Here is a 15,606-nt window from a genome sequence, read left to right on the forward strand (position 1 = left end):
GGCAAACCAACACATTGGTGTCGGTGCAGAAGGGAACAAGCCAACCCTCTCCTTGCTTCCCCTGAACTCTTTATCTGGCCTTGCTAAAACAAACAATCCGCTGAATCCGCCTGTAGGGTTAGCGCACTACACCGCAGACTCCACTGCTCGGCCCGTCGGCGGAGGGGAGGAGGGAGCGGGAAACGGCGGCGGCGGGGGCGGGGCGGCGGCGGCGGGGAGGAGCCGGTGGTGGAGGGGCGGGGCGACGGCGCAGGGGCGGGGTCGGTGGCGGCGGGGGCGGGGCTGTGGCGGGGGGCGGGGTAGGTGGTGGAGGGGCAGGGCGGTGGCGGCGGTGGCGGGGCTGCGGCGGAGGAGCGGGGTGGGAGGTGAAGGGGCGGGGTCGGTGGTGGAGGGGCGGGGCGGCGGCGGCGGGGTCGGTGGTGGAGGGGAGGGGCGGGGTCCGTGGGGGGGCGGGGTCGGTGGTGGAGGGGCGGGGCGGGGCGGGGCGGGCCTGCGAGAGGAGGCAGATCTGGGCCCAGGCCTGAGGGTCCGATCCAGTTTTGCCCGCGGCTGGGAGCGGTCGAGGCGCCGCGGTCCGGCGGCTCGCGCAGCGGCTCTCAGGGCGTCCGGCCCTCCGGGCTGTATTTCTGGCTGCCATGGCCGCCCTCGGCTTGCGGGCCTTCGGGACAAAGGGGCTCGGCTGGCTCCGGCGCAACCCGTGGGCCCCGCTCTCCGCCGGCTTCTGCAGCAGGGGTCCCGGGCCGCGACTCACCAGCGCGCGGCAGCGGGAAGGCATCAGGTCAGCGGCGGGGCCACCGGGCGCCCAAGCCCTCCCGGACCGGCCCGCGGGCCGAGCGGGGCGGTTCCCAGGTGGGGGTGGGCGGCAGGGACACTGGCGTGGGCAGTCACCCCACACGGAGGCCAACGAGGGCTCGGCCTGGGGTCAGCTCCGCCCGCTAGGGACCGCAGTTTCTCCGTTACGGCTACTTCTGGCCGGCGGTCCCGAAGGAACCCGCGGACACGGTGTTTCCTGAAGTCCCTTGCCTGGGCACGGTAGCATTTGGGACCCTGCAGGACACCGGAGAATTTCAAGTGCGACAGCCTCCAAAGGTCCCAGCGCTCAAACTCCCTAAACCGCCATGGCAACGGAGCCCAGTCTCCGTTGGACTTGAGGCGCGGGGTGGGCCGCTCGCCAGGTGGCCTTTGAGAAAGAGGGTTTTGTGCTTCTCACAAACTTGACCTAGTTCCAAGGCCAGGTTAGGCTTAGCAGAGCTGCTCCTTGGCCCTCCCCCAGAAGTGCCCGCGGCGGGGCAGGTAAATATGTAGGATGAAGGACACACTGTCCTGAGCTCTGCCCTTTGGCTAAACAAACCTAAAACCGGTGCACAAACTGGAACCGGATGAAGTAGCAGCAGTAAAAGGTGAAGGGCCCCTAGCCCCATCCAGGCCTCACCCTGATGTTTGCCTGGCCAGGGCAAGGGTGCAAAGAGAGGCCTACCCAGCATGCTAAGCAGTTAGAAGTTATAAATCAAACTAACAGCTAAATGTTTTTTTCCTACCCTGACAAGTGTTATCTTTGTAAGTCCTGGAAGACCATGCTTGAATGTGTAATCCTCCGGCTCCCTGGAGTTCCCCTGAAGCGGTGGAGAGCCAGCTGGTGGGCAGCTTTTTTCTTTTCTTCCCACCCGGTGCTTACCCCCTCTCACCTGTCCACCCCTCCTTCCTGCTGCTCTGCCTGGAGCTTGGTACACACGTGTGCAGACACCCACCCAGCATGCCTGTATTCTCTCTATCCTGTCACCCCCTGTAAGTAATTGCTCTTGGCCACCCGATGGGCTTAAGGGTGCCCACTGCAAAGCCAGAGGATTTCAGAGTCTCAGATAACTGCAGCAGGGTTTGGAAGGGGGTGGTGATTTCCAGGCGGGCACATCATACTGACTCCTTGCTCACCTGGCGGGCCACAGCTGGAAGAGGGCCAGAACAGGGTGCTCCAAAGGGCAGGGCCCAGGCAGGGGTCCTTCCTGCCCATTTTCAAGGGCGGTTCTGCTTCTGCAAATCTGGTTCCACCTGATCAGCAGCCTAACTTCTGGTATGGCAGCCAGTTGACCAAAGAAGGTCTGACTGAGTTCCCCGGAGCTAAACATGAATCAGAAAGGGAGATAATGGGGAGAACCAATCTATCATAAAATGCCTGACATTGTTTGGTAATTAGGAACCTCCAGATCCAGCACTAAAGCAGTAGTATGTTAAGCACTAAGTAGGTGAGATTGAACAACTCAAGTCACACTAAGCATTCCTTTTCAAAGCTGTTTCCCTCAGCAGTAGTACTGTCATGGAGTGAAACCAGCCAGGCATCGGGTACTGTGCTAGGTACTGTACGATCCTTACCCCTAATACCTAACAGCCTGTGAGGCAGATTAGGTCGTCCCCACCCTACAGTGAGGACACAATTTCAGAGAGGTGGCAGCCTGTTCAAGGCCACACAGCCAGGAGGAAAGAAAGCTAAGGAGGCAGGAAAAGGTCCATGTGGCTCCAGTTGTTTCCACTCTGCTGTGTACCCCAGTGTACTCGCCACTGAGGTTTAAAAGAGGTGACAAGGGGCGTCTGGGTGGCTCTGTTGGTTAAGTGTCTGACTGTTGAATTTGGCCCAGGTCATGATCCCCAGGTCGTGCGAGCCTGCTTAAGAGTCTCTCTCTCTCTCTCTCTCTCTCTCTCTCTCTCTCTCCACCCCCCTTTAAAAAAAAAAAAAAAGGTAGCCAAACACTAGGTGAGGTGAAAATTTACAGGAATTTGGTGCAATTGGCTGTGAGAAATCGAAGTGCTACTTGGGGTCATTAATTCAGTGAGTGTAGAGTGTCTCCTCTGTGTGTGAACATGACCATGCCTCATCTCATGGACCTTCTGTTGGTTTACAATGACGTGATGGTCTCTAGACAGTTGCCGGGGGCATCTGCAGGGCCCATCACTTGCCTTGCACACACAAATATGACACTTTTTGTCACATGCTGTGGCGGTGACCTCACTCTTAGTGATTCCCTCCCTCTTTCGAGGGGCGGCGTTGGTGAAGCCGTAGGTGCAAGGCATCACGCGTTTTGACCCAAGAGAGCCATTGGGAGAATTCAGACTGGTAACATTTTTAGGAGGGATTATCAACTAGGTTTGATGACCAGTTGAATAGGGAAGCAACAGCATGGCTATCAGTTTCTGGCTTGAGCAACCGAGTAGCAGCACTGAGATCAGGAAAGGAGGAGAGAGGAAGATGCCCAAAGGTACCTCAGTCCGGGAGACCCTGGACTGGATGTGCAGACCTGGAGCTCAGGAGGGAGGTCTGAGTGAGAGCAAAGATCGGGACTCCTCAGCATAGAGGTACCAGTAGAAGCCGAGGCCATGGTGAAGTGGACTCAGAAACACATGCAACAAGGCGAGAGCAGCGGAGGGAGCTCTGAGGATCAGTTAGGGCGTAGCAGAAGGCTAGGCGCCCCTCAAAGAAGTGGAAGGCAGGCTAGGGAAGCACTTAAAGAGATGTGTTTCCAGAAGGAGAGCATGAGCCAAATGGCCATTGGATTCGGTTCTGGCAATTGGGAGATTCTCGGTGAGAACGGTTTCAGGGGAGTAGCAGGAACAGAGGCCTGGTTACACCGGGTTGAAAAGCGAACTCAGCAGTTTAGAGTACCCTGACAGGGCATGGGACATGCCAGCCAAAGGGTTAATGGGCCACATAGGAACCGATGCTGCCACGCAGCCAGGGCATCTAGGGGCTGGCATCTGTGCACAATTTTGCCAGAGGCCTCAGAATTTAATTTAAGGCATATGTCACCTATGGGATGGCAGCACTTAGCTTTGCTACAGAAAGCACGCTCATGATTTTACCGGAAGGTTCGTCAGCACTTGTTACCACACCCCAAGACGTGGGTGTCCTAGTCTACCAGCATTATCGGCTGCAAGTCCCTTGGTACTTGGGAGGGAATGTGTTCGTGAGAAACAGAACGGGTGAGCGTCTCAGGCACCTGCAGACGGCAGCAAAGCTGGCATGGGGTTCCAAAGAAACTGGTTCTTCTTACCGCGCTGAAATAAAGTCCGTCACCAAAGTGGTTTTCCAGAAAACAGTGGCAGCAGAAGGCTACTACAGGAGGATCCAGGCTGACACACGGCAGTAGGAATATAAGATTCCAAAAAAGGACGGGAAAGGCAGAAAACATGTAGGTGGGGACCGATGGGAAACACGTCTCACATATAGGACAAATAGTCTGGTGCTTGGCTCCCCGCCCCGTCCTTATAACAGTAAAAATGAGACATTTTCTGTGTACGGGAAGCCAGATGACAATACCACTCATTTTAATTAGCATGTGGGATGCCTGAAAATAGCGAGAAGACCTTCGCATGCCAGCTCTTTGTCGGATGACACGTGCAGAAGGGCCTTCTTGCTGCAAGCGCCTGCCCTTTTCTTCTTCACATATTGCCCATTCTCAGCATAAATTATTTTGCAGAATTACAGGATGCCACCGTAAGGAACGAAAAACAACAGGAAAATGCTGTCCCATACGCATATTGATAGCTGTAACTGCACTGCTTCCTCTACGGGGTGGACGGGAGGAGACTTGGGGCCGTGTTTTCATTCTGGGCTCCTTCCCCGGCCTCATTCTTTTGAAGAAACAAGCCGAAGGTCACCACAATGTGGCAGTTTCCCCTGGCGCCCACCCCTGTCTTCTCACAAACCTCACCGCCTCTCAGTATGGGCAGCGGTTTGGGAACTGTCGCAACCTGCCCTTTCTGTGGCGGCGACAGTCATGGGTCTGACAGCGAACGTGGAGAAAAAGAGAAACCAATCCAGGGAAGGAGGGAGCAAACCCGGCCCACATTTCAGCTGGTCTCCTTGTTTTGACTTAGCTGTAACTCTAGAGGGCAGAGCCTCTCAATTGCCACCCATGGTTCTTTTACCTGGCGTTTTAAAAATAGCTCCCAGGTTAGAAAGGGATCACGGAGGTCCTCGTTTGTTTTGACTCATGCTCGACCCAATAAGTATAAAACATTCTTCCCAGGAACATTGTCTTGAGTGATCCAAAGAAGAGGAACGCGCTGTCATTAGCGATGCTGAAATCTCTCCAAAGTGACCTTCTTCACGAAGCGGAGAGCAAAGACCTCAAAGTCATTATCGTCTCAGGTATTTATGTGATATCCAACCTCAGCGCTCTGCAGTACCCAAAAGAGGTTTCTCAAAATTCTTTGGTTATCTGGGGCGTTCCCTCACTTAACGGGGTGATTGTTTTTGAAGCTCCTTTCAAGAACGTTGATTATGGAAAACTCATGTGTAGTGGGGGCCTTGATCCTGACACTGTCAACCGTGGGAATTATAGCAAAGATTACCGTGCAGTGAGAATATGTGCCTTTTCCTTTTTGTCGGATACAAAACACCACTGCCACCATCCTTGGCTGTGCTGGTCTTCCCGTCAAAGTCAGAGAACGGATTTCTTCATGGACCCGATGAGATGGGTTTAATCACTGATCCTTTCGGTAGACAACCTAGTTGGCTAGGACAGGCTGCTTGGGGCCCTTGGTTGGTTTGTCTTTTGGGTACTTAACTAAGCTTTCAACCGAGATCTGTGGTCTTCTTCAGTGGTGCCAGAAAGCATATATTTTGCTCATTTCTTTCCTTGCTCTTTTTCCAGGAAGAATTTTTGCCAGATCATCTAGTGAGGATGACAGTGGTATAAATAACAGCAATGCCAGCATTTTAAAGCAACCACAGAAAAATAAAACACATGATGCCCTAGGAGGCACTATTTTTTAAAAATTAAGAGTTGGTGTTTCTGGAAGGCAGACACTCAGAACGTTACCTCCCTGTCTGTGGTTGAATATAAATTTTCAACGTTTTATACGACGAAGGGAAATTGTCCTGCAGCCATGGGGGTGTAACCTGGATGCAGCAAGGCAGCAAACTCTGAACCACACAATTTTTTCACTTGTTTAAAGGGAATAATGTCGTCTGTCCCAGCAGCCACAGCAAAAGGAAAATATAAGAAAGTGTTAGCAGCTTACCAGTGAGATTACACGTCACCATTGTTGTTAATGACAACAGTAACAATAAAACCACGTCCTCAGATCCCTCATAAAAATAAGGGGGTTCTCCTCACACTCTGCCCTTCCTGGATTCGAACCTGTGTGGGTGGCCATTGTCTGTAGACAAAGGACAGGGACACGTGGGAGGCACGCTGGATTTGATGGGCCTATATGAGTCTATACACTCAGGCCAGACCGAGTCCAGCAACAAAAGTGTGAAACCAGAGGGATAAATCTGGAAAGAGTACGTACACTCGCCTTGGTTCCTGAGCCTTCTCCTTGCTGGAATTACCTGTTTCCGCTGGTCCCTCCAGAGACCTTTAGGAACAGATGCCTCACCTCACTCAGTTACTTTTCAAGCTAAATAGAATTATTTTTATCCAAATTGAGCCATTAACTTTCTCTGAGTGTCCACAGCATCCATACTATTGCTAGTTACCCGGTAGACAAGTAAGTCCCAGAGCTGGCCATTTACCCCCGTCTTCTTTTTCTTTTCTCAACTGGAAACATTTGTAGCGGAGGGGCCTGTATTTTCTTCTGGGCATGACTTAAAGGAGCTGACGGATGAGCAGAGCCCGGATTATCATGCCGAAGTATTTCAGACCTGTTCGGAGGTAAGCCAGGAGGACGGTTGGTCGGCATTGCAAGCCTGGAGATGTTAATTACGTGAACGATTGAATTAGGCTTCCAAGTTGCAGATGAGGTTTTATCTGGGAGACCTAATCACTGCAAACCAGTCACTGGTGAATCCTTCATCCAAGCCACCGTTTGGTTTAGATTTTTAAGAAGGGACCATGGTTTGCGATTGATCTGGTTATATGCCAGAGAAAGTAAAATACATCCTGGCAGTGGTGGGTTCCACCTCTGGGATTATGGGATATGTCCTGGTACACATGTCTTATGGAGGAGATACAGAGTGGGAACGTACATCTTTAGAGGGGAAGAACCTGAGAGTATCATTTAAAAAATTTTTAAACTAAGACAACCCTGTTAATGGGAAAGAGGGAATATAGGTAAATGGAACGGCCATAACGATTTTAAAGATATTTTCAAACCCTTCTTCCAACTAACCTTTGTGATCCACTCCTCCAAGTGGGAAAATTAGCTCCTTCACGTTGACGTCTCTTTAACCATATGAAGGAGAGGAATTGCAGACAGAGAGGAGGAAGAGGAACAGAAAGTTTGGGATGATTTGTAAATCTATTAAATCGGCCCCTGGATAATAACAAACTGAATACAGAATCCAACTTTAAGTAATACATTGTTCATTTCATGGCTATTTATTTTTTAAATTTTTTTTTCAACGTTTATTTATTTTTGGGACAGAGAGAGACAGAGCATGAACGGGGGAGGGGCAGAGAGAGAGAGGGAGACACAGAATCGGAAACAGGCTCCAGGCTCTGAGCCATCAGCCCAGAGCCCGACGCGGGGCTCGAACTCCCGGACCGCGAGATCGTGACCTGGCTGAAGTCGGACGCTTAACCGACTGCGCCACCCAGGCGTCCCTCATGGCTATTTATTGAGCACTACTGTGTGCAAAAGACTTATAAGGCACTGAGGGAAATAGAAGGAAAAAGAAGTTTCCTGCCAAACTGAAACTGGAAATGTAGGTGAGAAGCAAGACACAAAACTGTTTCATAACCCCATCCTAAGATTACTTAACCTAATTTTTCATGCATTCATTGACTTGTTCATTTATTTGGCCATTAATGATTCCACAAATATTTGATGATACCTTCTATACAGACAAGACAGAGGTGAGCAACAGGGAAGTAGACAGAGGTGATTGAGATACCTTCTCGACCACCAATTGTTTTCCCTCCCTTCCAGAACGCCACAAGGAAATCCAATTATAGTTTTCTGGTGTCAAGGAGGGACAAGACAGAAAAGCAATTGATTTGAGGCTTCATAGAGAGGCAGAAGTGAGCCAGAGCGAAGTATTAGGTCTTTTGTTTCACATTAATGATGTTTATGTAACATTCGAGCTCTTGTGTTTGCCCAGGCTTGGTGCTTTAAAAGTTCTTTTTCGACTAACATCCAGTGCATTTCGCTAAAACAGAAAATCATCAAAGAGAACCACTAGACCCCTTCCATCCCCCCTAAAGGGCCTGCTTTGATCACTCTGCCGTGGTGTCTTCACGAACTAAGATCTAAACAGGTTGGCAAAAGGGCCACAGGGGGACCAGGGCTCCTTCAGAGGATAAAGGCCAGATTTTGTGGAAGCTTGCAACCCATGGATGCCTCAGGCTTACCTTTCAGAACACAGTGCAGAGCAGGACCTTGTCCTAACATAGGGAGATACAAGTGAAAGCGCACCAATTAACACTTTTGCTAAGAAAATCACAATGTCCTGGGTAAATACGAGCATCGTGAACTTGGGCAAGGTTTCAATCTCCACAGGTAATCGACAGACAGATTGGGACAGAGTGAGCTAGATATTTCACTGTTTGGTTCATGCATGAGAAGACGTGGTTTTAGAGAGGAAGGCAGAGATTCCTGAACTGGCTCAGCATCTAAACTACAGCAGGTTCATTACAGAGCACAAGTACCATCCGATAGTTAATTATTTCCAAATCAGGAATAGGAGACATCGAGAATGAGAAGGAGCGCTTGGCTCTGAGAGACCAAAAGTAACCCTCTGTGGAGCTGATTGGAAGATTTCACCGGACACCTATCCCTGCGTCTTTCCTGTTGAAGTTTGAAGGTGGAAACCCTAGTCCAGGAAGAGAGTCTTCTCTTCCTTATCACATCCTCACACTGAAATGGCAATGGAACAAGGCCTCTCACTTTTGGGGAATAACACAGGGCCCTTGGCAGTGCTATTGAGTGAGGCTAAGGTAGAGTCAAGTTTATGTCCCATTTTGGAGTAGGCACAGCCAGGAAAGATACTTGGTTCAAGAAAGTAAACTAGGAGGGATAACCAAGTCCTGACTACCAAGGGATTCAATATCCCAGCTGATTTATTATCTAGCTTGTCTTTGTCTTTCCTGAATTTTCTCTCTAACTGTACTTAAAATACTTTTTAATTATAAAAATAATAAATGCTTATTATGGAAAAATGTGAAAATCTAGGAAAATGAGAGGAAGGAAAATGAACGATTGATACTAGACCATAATCATACCACCCAGAGTGAATGCTAATATTTGGTATATTTCTTCTGAATCTTTTCCCATGTGATCCTATTTGTCTCAGTAATCATACATACGTGCAATTATACCGTATAATTGTATAACATGACTGTATCGTTGAATGCTTACCATGTGCCAGGTAATGTTTTGAGTACTTTAGACATAGTAATGTATGTAATTCTTGTGTTCTCTGAGATTGGTACTATTATAGGGCTCTTGGGTAGCTCAGTTGAGCATCTGACTCTTGATTTTGGCTCAGGTCATGATCTTGGAGTCATGGGATTGAGCCCCGTGTTGGGCTCCATGCTGAGCATGGAACCTGCTTGGGATTCTCTCCCTCTCTCACTCTGCCCCTTCTCCCCTCTGCCCCCCAATCACACACACTCTAGAATACAATACAATACAATACAATACAATGAAATATTGGTACTATTGTTATGCCCGTTATTATCCCCAGATGTGAAGACTGAGGGATAAGCAGTGGCTAAGTGGTCAACTGGGCACCAAACCCCAGCAGCCTGCCTCCAGACCACTACACGGGACCCAGCCCATCAGGCTAATGTGTCCTGTGGAAACTCTCATAATGAGAACACAGCATTCCTTTCAATGGACATTTAGTTTACATAGCCATTTTTCATTATTGATTGGTGTATATTTGTTATTTATTAATTTTTTACTGTTATAAAATAATTTGTGAGCATCATTGTCCAGACAGCTTTTTACCCTATTTCAGGATTACTCCTTGGAAGTAATCCCTAGGGGCGCCTGGGTGGCTCAATCCGTTAAGCGCCAACTCTGGATTTTGGTTCAGGTCATGATCTCACAGTCTGTGAGTTTGAGCCCTGTCTCGGGCTCTGTGCTGACATTGCTCTCTCTCTCTCTGTCCCTCCACTGCTCACTTTCTCTCTCTCTCTCTCTCTCAAAATAAATAATTAACATTAAAAAAAAAAGAGGTAATCCCTAGATGAAAGGCATGAATATTTTTAATACTGTCGGTACCTACTGTAAGTATTTTCCGACCAGGCTGTAGAAAATCTTAGCACATCGTAGATGGCAGGCAGGAGACACAGACTATTCTGTGCTAATCAGAGCCAAATAACTTTTCATAAGGAACCAGTTCTTAGGTGACAGATGACACTCAGCCAAAAAAAAAACGTCTGTCTTTGCACAAGACATTGGAAGTTCTCACGCGTTTTTCTCCTTGCTACTGCATTTCACTGGGAACGAGTTTCCTCCCCAGCCATCCTAACCCTCACCGAGAGCTCACAAACTCCACCACGAGCAGTCTGGGCTGCAGATGTAGATATGTGCATTCTTGTGAGGAGAGGATCATTAGCATTGATCAGGTTCTCAAAAGGTGACTCCCCCCCTCAAAAAAAAGTCCAGAACTATAGAATATATCATATACTTAAATATCCGATTGGTTATTTTATAATAAAACTGGCAAATATCAAATGTTTGTGAATGCAGAAGGCTAGGTTCCTTGGGCAGAATCTTCAAATCAATGAAGGTCATTTTTTCTGGGTTGCCGCCATGGGAAACAAGTCCAGATGTGGTCCTTCCTTCCCGCCTGCCCTCCTTCCTGCCAAGGTTCAAAGTGTGACCATGTATACATTGAAGTCACCATAGCAACGCAGTCTGTTTAGAGCAGCAAGAAAAAATGGAGAAATAAGCCAAGTTATTTTGTAAGCTGCAAAAATAAGTTAAAGTTCTGGAGATTTATGGGGGGTGGGGTGTCACATGAGCAAGTTTTCGGCTCCTCTCTGTGCCAGTGGCCCTGTTTGGGGAATTTTATTTTGATGACAGCAGGGTGTCCCCTACCACTTTAATAGAATTGAGAGAGTGTTCATAGTGGTAATTTGGGAAGTAATTACTAAGGAAATTGCCTTCCAGTTCCTTGCCACCTTAATTTTTCAAGGATGTACCAAATACCAGTTTCAGACTCAGGAGGAGGGCTCCACTCAGACACGGTTCCCTCCGGAGATCAAAATTGCTCTGTTCCTCAGCGGGGCTGCCGGGAGAGCAGCGGGGACTGTGGCCTCGCAGAGGCGCCCTGCCCGGGAGGGAAGACCCGGGCCGTGGGGTCCGCCAGACGCGGGTTCAGACCCCTCTGCCCCTCGTGAGCATCTCCAGTGTTGGCCGCTTACTTCCCCCTGAGCTTTCACGTCCTGGTTGTGGAACAGGGGCTGTTCCTTCTGTGGGTCTCGGGAAGACCAAATAGTACGGTCTGGTTCACAGTCGGTATTTAACGCCAAGGTAGTTTTCGCGCCGCCTTTCACCCTTTTTTCCAGAGCCCGATACAATGATGCATCCGGAAGATGCTCTGAAAATGGTGCAGTCACATAACATGATACACGCGTTCACATTGGACCTCACTCCTGGATGGAAATGATGTGGTGTGTCTGCTCCTTCAGGTCATGATGCTGATCCAGAACCACCCGGTCCCCGTCATCGCCATGGTGAACGGCTTGGCCACCGCCGCCGGCTGTCAGCTGGTTGCCAGCTGTGACATTGCCGTGGCGAGCGACAAGTCCTCCTTTGCCACTCCAGGCGTGAACATTGGGCTCTTCTGCTCCACCCCTGCGGTTGCCTTGGGGAGAACAGTGCCGAGAAAGGTAATGTAACTCCCGGCATCCCCTCCGGCTGCGGTCCTCCCGTGCGTGTGACGGGTAGTTCGAGAATTCGCTTGTTATAAATACCATTTGAGTCATGACATTTCTGCCCAGCATGTAGCTGGCTGGATGTGCCACGATGTCCCTTCTGATGCCTTGTGCAGCGAGGGAGTGTCCCTTCTAATTAGTGCCTCTTCCTCTGAAGCTTCTCACCGTGGGCTTGTCTGTGGGTCACCCCATTCCAATCTTGCCTGTCCCTCAGTACAACTAGTTAGGTTTCTTATTTGTTTTCATAAAGGCACACATTTTTGCAATCTTTTTTTTTTCAACGTTTATTTACTTTTGAGAGACAGACAGAGCGTGAGCAAGGGAAGGGCAGAGAGAGAGGGAGACCCAGAATCCAAAGCAGGCTCCGGGTTCCGAGCTGTCAGCACAGAGCCCGACACGGGACTCAAACTCATGAACCACGAGATCATGACCTCAGCCGAAGTCAGATGCTTAACCGACTGAGCCACGCAGGCACGCCTGCATTTTTGTAATCTTATTGGCAATGCAGTTGACGCTGAGTTTTGTTGTACCATAAGGTTGCCCACGAGACGTAATGGCATGGTGACATACGCCAGTACCAAAAGGCTAGGATACTGGCATCACTGGCTTATTGTTTGCCAGTAATCCGTCTTGTTCCAGAAAGGATGGAAAATCGCCGATAGATGGGGTGTGTCAGGTTTACGATGGTTACATTTCAGGAGCACGATTAGCCTGTGCTTGGTGTATTGGATCCGCCCCTGGAGGAGCCATGTTACAAGAGAGGTTTTGTTGGTGCTGACCATGGTGAAGTTCATTTTCTTCACAAAGCTTTCTTCCTTCCTATTACATGATAAACTAATATTTGCTACACATCTCCCAAATGTAGACCAGTGGCTTCCTTGTTCTAGAAAAAAATACATCCTCATGCTCCACTGGAAATTGGTTTTTATTTTTTTAATTGATTTTTGAGAGTGAAAGAGAGTGTGCATGAGTAGGGGAGGGGCAGAGGTAGGGAGAGAGATTCCCAAACAGGCTCCACGCTGCCGGTGCAGAGCCTGACCCAGGACTTGAACCCACCAACCATAGGATCTTGACCTGAGCTGAGATCAAGAGTCAGGTGCTTAACCAACTGAACCACCCAGGCGCCCCTGGAAATCTGTTCTTAAAGAGGGAAGAGGGGGTGCGCCTGGGTGGCTCATTCAGTTGGGTGTCCAACTTTGGCTCAGGTTATGATCTCACGGCTAGTGAGTTCAAGCCCCACGCAGGGCTCTGTGCTGACAGCTCAGAGCCTGGAGCCTGCTTCGGATTCTGTGTCTCCCTCTTGCTCTGCCCCTCCCCTGCTCTCTCTTTCGCTTTCTCTCCCTCTCTCTGAAAAACAAAAACTTTTTTTTTTTTAATGTGGAAAAAAAAAGGGGGGAAGGGGGCAAAGTCATATACCACAGCAGGCAGGGAACATAAATTGCTTCGATGTACACATACAGTAACTCAGCAAATACTTCTTAAGCCCCTACTCTGTGCCAGTGCGTTAAAGTGTGTTTCTTTTTTTTTTTAATTTTTTTTTTTTTTTCCAACGTTCATCCATTTTTGGGACAGAGAGAGACAGAGCATGAACGGGGGAGGGGCAGAGAGAGAGGGAGACACAGAATCGGAAACAGGCTCCAGGCTCTGAGCCATCAGCCCAGAGCCCGATGCGGGGCTCGAACTCACGGACCGCGAGATCGTGACCTGGCTGAAGTCGGACGCTCAACCGACTGCGCCACCCAGGCGCCCCTAAAGTGTGTTTCAAATATCTCATCAGAGCTCGTTGATAAGCTCCCTTACAGTTGTGCAAATCAAATCATGAGGCTGGTGCATAGTAAAAGGCCATTTTACTGATTACCCTACCTGCAACTTTTTATCTCTTTAACACCTCATGTTCTAGAAGGGTCCACAGTGAGGCATTTAAGCCTTTGTGTCAGCCACACTGTCAGGATAAGAATCCATTCTTTCTTAACACAAACTTCTCATTTTTTAAAAAAATTCAGTCTTTAATTTAAAGGCTGGGATCTCCCCCCGACCCCCATTTTATTTATTTTAGAGAGAGAAAGCATGAACACAAGACAGGGGCAGGGAGAAAGAATCTTAAGCAGGCTCCACACTCAGCGCAGAGCCCGACGTGGGGTTCAGTCCCACAGCCCTGGGATCATGTCCTAAGCTGAAATCAAGAGTCTGCTGTTCAACTGACTGAGCCACCCAGGAGCCCCCACCACAAGTAAACTTTTCAAATCAAGGCTTATAAGTGAGTCCTGAAAACTTAAACATTGTATCATATTTGCTAAATTTTAAATTAGTTTTTGAGAAAAGAAAAATGTGGTAAATACAGACTTTAAGTTTCCCGGAGGCAAGAAACCAAAATAGCTTTTACCTCCCAGAGACAGTTTTGGGAAGGGCCAGGCCTGCTCAGAAGATGAGGGCAGAGTCTCCGAAACTGTCCCACTCAGCTCCCTGGTCTGTGCTCCTTGTGATCTGACCCCCCGAGTTTCTTCCTCGTCAGCAGTCTGAAAGTGGTTAAGAGCTGTCAGTAGACGTCCCTGCCCCATCGGGTTCATCACGACATGGAGGCCTGAAGCAGATACATGGCTTGGGGCCAACACTAATGAGCTGGAGTCACAGTACCGATAAAGGGAATTTAGTAGGAAAAAAAGTCGGTCAGACCTTAGGGCCTTTGCCAGGATTCTGGATCTGCAGGTCTCACCTGAGGGGTCCCCTTTAGGAGGCAACTAGGAATCCATAAAAATCTAAACCTAACCAAAAACCGTCCTTCCTCCCTGTCGTCGGTGCTTGAGTGCGCCCCTACGGACACATCCATACCCGGGCCGTAGGCTGTCGTGGGTGGTGGGCACACGTCCCCCCGTACCTGTCCACAGGGAAGCAAGCGTTTTTGCAAACCGGCCTGGCAGGGAAGCTCTACCCTTTTCCGCACCGCCAGGGCCGCGTGTGTGGGTCACCAGTGCCCTCTGCTGGTCGCTGTGGGAAACTGCTCGGTTGTGCCGGAAAATGGAGGGCTGCGGTTTGTCCGCTGGGAGCAGAAATGATGGAACGCAGCCCTTGTGTTCGAGCCAGACCGAAGCCGGGCATGAATAATTTCCTACGTTTGTAAAACGTTTCTCTCCTCTGGCAGGAGTTAAATAATGCATCTTCATTGCACCATATAAACAACCTGCTTGGTGCAGCTGCTCCCTTCCCCAGAGCTGGCCTCGTTCAGAAAAGCGCGGCCAGTGCCTCCGGCAGTTGCTATCACAGGAGAGCAGAGGAAAGATCCGAACCCCCTCTCCCCCCGCCAGGCACTTCTCTGTGGTGGAAACGCTTGCTTCCTCCTATTTGTCCGGGGTAACTTGCTGTATCTGTGGAATCTGATTTCCTAATCGTCTAATTAGATCAGAGCAGAACTTCCAAGCCAGAAAGTGTGTTAATGCCTTGCTATCAGCCTGGTATGAAGACCACCAGAGGGCCTGAGAGATGCAGGGTCTCAGGCCTGCCCCAGACAGACCTCATCAGAATCTGCACTTTAACAAGGATTTGCACAGCCATCGGCCTTGGCGCCTTTGAGAAAATGTAGTTTAACCGCCACAATTTACAGGAGGGCTTGTGGGGAGGGGGGCGTGTCAGGGCCTTACCTGAAATTATACTAGCCCTGTGACCCTCTGTCAGCTCCCTTCTCCTCTGAGTTCTCTCTGCATTGCCACCCCGTAATGCTGACAGCTGCAGGCCGGTTCTTGTCACAGATGTGACTTGGGGCCACCCAAAGAGCCCTCTGCTTTCA

At 49.7% G+C, this 15,606-nt stretch overlaps 1 protein-coding gene across 4 annotated transcripts in view; it reads left to right on the plus strand.

Moving 5' to 3' along the window:
* Nucleotides 1-477: 477 nt before the first annotated feature.
* The window catches only part of ECHDC3 (enoyl-CoA hydratase domain containing 3), a 30,001-nt gene continuing 14,872 nt past the window's right edge, over nt 478-15,606 (plus strand). For 3 of the 4 annotated variants that reach the window (XM_045466249.1, XM_045466250.1, XM_045466248.1), the window contains exons 1-4: nt 479-778; nt 5,019-5,140; nt 6,553-6,650; nt 11,580-11,780. In XM_045466249.1, the coding sequence (XP_045322205.1) occupies nt 636-778; nt 5,019-5,140; nt 6,553-6,650; nt 11,580-11,780 (564 nt within the window). In that variant the 5' untranslated portion in view covers nt 479-635. Of the gene's footprint in view, nt 779-5,018; nt 5,141-6,552; nt 6,651-11,579; nt 11,781-15,606 lie in introns of all 4 variants that reach the window. The other variant, XM_045466247.1, reaches the window with a different exon arrangement.

Source organism: Leopardus geoffroyi, chromosome B4 (assembly GCF_018350155.1).
Source record: "Leopardus geoffroyi isolate Oge1 chromosome B4, O.geoffroyi_Oge1_pat1.0, whole genome shotgun sequence".
Classification (NCBI taxonomy): domain Eukaryota; kingdom Metazoa; phylum Chordata; class Mammalia; order Carnivora; family Felidae; genus Leopardus; species Leopardus geoffroyi.